Source organism: Adiantum capillus-veneris, chromosome 29 (genome assembly GCF_014529385.1).
Source record: "Adiantum capillus-veneris isolate H3 chromosome 29, ASM1452938v2, whole genome shotgun sequence".
In the NCBI taxonomy this organism is placed as follows: domain Eukaryota; kingdom Viridiplantae; phylum Streptophyta; class Polypodiopsida; order Polypodiales; family Pteridaceae; genus Adiantum; species Adiantum capillus-veneris.
Window position 1 is genome coordinate 12,990,004 of NC_140959.1, and position 5,315 is coordinate 12,995,318.

The 5,315-nt window shown below is 43.0% G+C and overlaps 1 protein-coding gene across 1 annotated transcript; it reads left to right on the forward strand.

Moving 5' to 3' along the window:
• Positions 1 to 2,816: 2,816 nt before the first annotated feature.
• On the forward strand, positions 2,817 to 4,042 carry LOC147418775 (uncharacterized). The gene has a single exon (XM_086505709.1). It carries the CDS (start codon positions 2,989 to 2,991, stop codon positions 3,802 to 3,804), a length of 816 nt encoding a protein of 271 aa, XP_086361835.1. The 5' UTR covers positions 2,817 to 2,988; the 3' UTR covers positions 3,805 to 4,042.
• Positions 4,043 to 5,315: the final 1,273 nt, after the last annotated feature.

Below are 5,315 nucleotides of genomic sequence, written 5' to 3' on the forward strand. Positions count from 1 at the left end.
AGAGTCTAGTCTTGTGCTAAAGGATATGCAAAGTGCGTACATTATCACCAAACGATCCAATCAGTAAGCACTTATTGCTCCACTTGGAGATTCTTACCATAAGTTAAAGCATGTTTGCGACTGACTAGGTATAGTCTCTCCATGTATAAATCAAGTTCTCAACCTTGAACACTAGTGATGGTGGGGTTGTTTACTGCTAAAATTGGAAAACAAGTCAAGGACTTAAACTTGACTGATGAGTATGTTAGCAAGTTACTTTCATGGAAAGGGAAAAGAGGTACTCTTTAGGGTACATCTTTGTGTGATAACTCGTTTTGAATACTCATGTGTGTTCTAAATGAAGTCTACACACAATGATAGGATAGGAATCGGTAACACAAGCTGGTTGCAAATGGACAACAATGTGGAAAATCAAGATGTTACTCTTGGTTTCATTGAACCTCCTGCGGAACCATGTTCCGATCAACCAAATAGCTGGATCCATGAAGGATTCCACTTGGGAAAACATTAGTGTTCTTCAAAAGAAGTTTCCCTTTTTTGTTTTGGAGGACGAAAACTCTTCTTTAAGGGGGGAGTAATGTCAGGACACCGGCAAGGCGGGACTAGACAAGGGCAAGGCCGGGCTAGGCGGTGTGGAACGGGGAGTCCAACTAGGGCAAAGGGCCAGGGACTTGCCTATATAATGTTTGATTGGCTGGTGGATTCTCAGGCTCTAGCTTCCCTTGTCTTACACTCGTACAGAAATTCCAGATTGAGGATACCCAATCCCCCTTTCTCTTTAGGAAGACAACAAGTCTCCCATGGAACTTTAGATATCTTGTGCTGATCTACACCTCCTCCCCATAGAAAGTTTCTAGCCAAACTAGTCACCTTTTTCATCTGATACTTAGCTGGGTACGAACAGGACAGAAACAATGATAAGAGAGGGCAGTAAGTAATGATTTAAAACAAAAGATCTAGAAGACACAGAGACTTGATGAAACTACCAATACTGCATCTTCTGCTTGAACTTGTGAACCACCCAATCCCATCTCTGAGCATATGTGACCTTGAATCCCATAGGGATACCAAGCAGCCTAAAATCTGTCCATCTTGAATTTGCATACATCCTGTATCTAAGATGATATGAGGAATATCATTTGCCATTAAAGAGTTAGTGTCATCTGCAAATTGTTGGAGAACCAAATCCTTTTCGACACCAAGTATTTTTATCCCCTTGATATTACCTTTCTTAAGCTCATCCTGAACCAGCCAACCCAAAGAGTCAGAACTTATGGCATATAGCATAGGTGCAATTGGACAGCCCTGTTTGATGGATCTCATTAAAGGAAGGCATTCAGAAAGATCACCATTATTGATCTACCCTTGCATAGGCATTGCCAAATAAAATCTGAACATACTTAATGAATTTTTTACCAAAACCAATGTCTTGCAAAGATTGGAAAATGAAGTCCCATTCCATCTGGTCATAAGCCTTGTTAAAATCAATCTTAAAGAAAATTTAATCCAACTCACTGTCTTCCAAGAAATCAATGGTCTCCCACAAAGTGACGATTGCATCAAGGATAATCTCACCTTTATATTAAAGCCCTTTTGCTCATGTAGGATTATCTGATGCATAATAAGACTCAATCTTCTGGCTAAAGATAAAGAAAAGACTTTGTAGATTGAAGTCAGACAGGAGATAGGTCTCCAGTTCCCAAGGTCCTCTTTAGCTCTCCTCTTATGAATGAGCCTAATTATACCAATGTTCATAGAAGTGGACAGATCTCCTATTCTGTTGGCCTCACTCCAAATGGACAAGAGATATTGTGGGACCAAAAAATTCATTGGGGATACCATCAGCTCCAGGTGATTTTTCATCCTTTAGTGCATGCATCAATAGCATCATTAATCTCCCCCTCTGAGAGGCTGGTCCATTTGTTTGGCTAGCTGCATAGGAATAAATTTTTCCTTATGCTAGCTATCTTAGCCCTGCCAGTAGTACGGACAGCCCCTCTTTTGGGGGGAGATGATAAAATGTCATAGTAAAATTCTTTAGCCACTTTCAGATTCTGTACATGTGAGTCAACAACACTTCCTTCAGCATTCATCAAGAACGGAATAAAGTCCTTGGATGTTTTGCTAAATTTTCTTTGGAAAGTTGTGTGTGTGTGTGCGCCATGTGGGCACTCCCTCCACACTATCTCGCATGGGCAGCTACAAATGGGATCTACGGTTGAGGTGATTTGGAACGTAAGATGCACATTTGTAAATTCGGGACATTTGGTAAATTCGGGGCAGTCCGTGCCCCACGTCTTGAACCCGTGACCTCTCCACGGCGAGCCATGTGCACTAACCACTACGCCCGTATGCGTTCGTTGAAGTATAGGGGATTCGAGTATCTCATATTGTAAATGTGGGCCGATTAGTAAATTTAGGGTAAATTTGTAAATTCGGGCTGACTAGTAAATTCGGGGCGATTGTCGAATCTGACGGTCCACGATTGGCGCGCCCCGCGTTTTCCTCCTCCACCATTGATCCCATTTGACCATGCCGGTGTGATATAGTGATGAGGCACTCGGTGGTTTTGGTGAATGGCTAAATTTCTGGTCAACGCCACCTCCAGGTAGTTGGCATTTAGTGTTGAAAGTCGAATTGACACTCGGCAGCACTACTGTGGTGGATTTTGTGAGGATTCGAATTTCGGGCGCTTGGGAGTCGTGGACCTTCGCCTGTGGGAAAGTCAATAATAACAAGGCCTGAGCTGGTTAATAATATGATGTGACACTTCAGTTGAAATAGTGTGTAGCCAAAAGCCTGGTAGCAAATTATTGAGATCTGCATCATCGTCATCATCATCATCCAAGCAGGTGTCGAGCTATATACAGTACCTAGGATTCTCAACCAAGCGCAGCCCACAGTCGTGAGAGAGAGACAGAGAAAGAGAGGGGAGTGCTACTCTGTGCATCCATATTAGCCGGCTCTAATATCATTAACGTGCAGAAAATGAGCTCCCCCATGATCAGTACCCTCCTGGTGCTACTTGTGTCGGTTGCAGCATGTAGCCTCGCAGCCACCGACAATCTGGTGAACATCATGGTGCCCGCCTACTTCGACCCATCAGCGAACCCCTCCGCATGGACCGCACTCAACTCTGCCGCCAAGGCGCTCCCCAACAGAGTAGTCGCCATTGCCAACCCCTACAATGGCCCATCCTCTGCGAAACAGTCCAGCTTCGCAGCTGCCATAAGCTCCCTCCAGAGCTCCGGAGGCCGTGTCATAGGCTACGTCTACAGCAACTACTCCAATAGAACCCTTGATGTTGTGAAGGACGATGTGGACCGCTGGTACTCCTTCTACCCCACCCTCAATGGCATCTTTGTGGATGAGGTAGATAATACTGATGGCAAGCAGCCCTACTACCTTGCCCTCTACAACTACATCAAGTCCAAGAGCGCCTCAAGCCTTGTTGTCAACAACCCAGGCACATCTACCCTCGCAAGCTACCTCTCCTATAATGGTTCCCGTGTCGCGGATGTTATCTGCATCTTGGAGAGCTCAGGGTCCGACGCCTTGAAATGGTCGCAAGCCACATGGACTGCGGCCTATCCCCGCTCCAATTTCTATGCACTTGCCTACAACACGGCCGATGTCAATGTCAACAACTTCGACTACGGTGACATCATCGATCGCGCCTACCAGCAGAATGTGGGCTGGGTTTATGTCACCAATGACAATCTTCCAAATCCTTGGGACACCATAGCCACCTACATGTCTTCTGAGGTGAACTACATCGCACAGAACAATTACCTGCCTTCTTGATTATCATATCCACCAAATTTGTGAGTGTAGAGCCAACCATTTGTGGGCTAATATGGCTAATTATCTACTCACAAATAACAATAAAAATGTATAGCTGACTCACTTGAGCAAAGAGTCACAGTTTTTGTATGGCAAAGAGTCCTATTTAATTGGCAGAATGTGTCTTACCGACACTTTATTAATCTCTAATTAAGGTCTTGCGCATTGCGTACGGCCCGCTTCGTTGATGATATTGCTCAATTTGCGCTCACACATACACACAGGCACATATCAGCCCCTGCCCCTTGGCTTTGCTTATAATTTGATGATGGCGGACTCTTACCTTCTTTTTTGTGATCTCTCCAGAGCAAGCACATGTACACCCACAACTACATTGAACCCTCCATAGGCAGCTGCCAATAATGACGTCTTGTACATGGGCAGGTTTTGAGTTATTGAAAGCCGTTTGAGCACAGGGTGATGATGATAAATGACAGGCATCCCAACTTCCATAGCTCTAGGGATTTCGTGCGTCAGTCCTTGTGCACCATCCCGGCTATACACGAGCTGCCGCAGTTGGTGAGTTAGGGTTTTGGCAGGCAAGACAGGGTTCAGGACCACGCGTTTATTGCCTGCCTGTCTTAACTCCAAAGCTGGTTTGATAGATCTTTGTCGGTCACTTTCGTCCTATACGAAAAGGAAAGTAAACAAGTGATACTACTACCCACTGTGATAGATCTCGAGACTCAATCACTTTCTTTTATATGAAAAGTAACAAGTGATAAAATCAAGAGGCCGTTTGTATCAGGTGTGGATGGTGTTGGTCTGGTTAAGGCTTTTGGTTATATATGTACTATAACTCACAATTGTGAAAACTGCAAACAAGTGAAAGGGTCATGGTGGCTTTCTAAAACAATAAGAAAGTGATAAAATCATTAGGTTGAGTTTAACAGGAACGAGTATTTAGAAAAGGATTGCCTCAACTTAGCCTTGAGGCAGTTGAAAATCAAGACTAGCCGGTTGTAAACGGTAAAGGGAAGAAAAATCGGTGAAATATATGAGAAAACAGTTCAAAAATTCTAAAAATTTCAAAACTGTTGCTAGTATTTCCAGTTTGCTTCTTTGCCAGGAGGAAACTCAACTGATGGTTGCTTAATAAAAGAGACTTTCTTGAACATCGATCGGAACTAATCTATAAAATGAAAGAAAAGTCAAGCCATGTGAGGTTGGGAAATGAAATGTGAAATAAAAAGAACTCATTAATATATATATATATATATGTATGTATGTATGTATAAGTTTACTAGAAATATGCAAGGTGAAGCTTCACTTTAGTATTCCAAAACAATAGAATGCAAGAAAAGACATGTCAGGATGTGAAATGAAAGGTAAAATAAAAAGATTCATTAATAGTTTAAAATTGAAATAACATTTAAGGTAAGTCTCAATCATCACTGAATACATTTAAAGTATGCCTAACTCAACACTCCTCTAAGGCTTCTTTTAGAAAGCCAAAAATCAAGAGGCCTGCG

Excerpts from the sequence above, each read along its gene's own strand:
- LOC147418775 (XM_086505709.1), top strand. The coding sequence starts at position 2,989 with ATGAGCTCCCCCATGATCAGTACCCTCCTGGTGCTACTTGTGTCGGTT.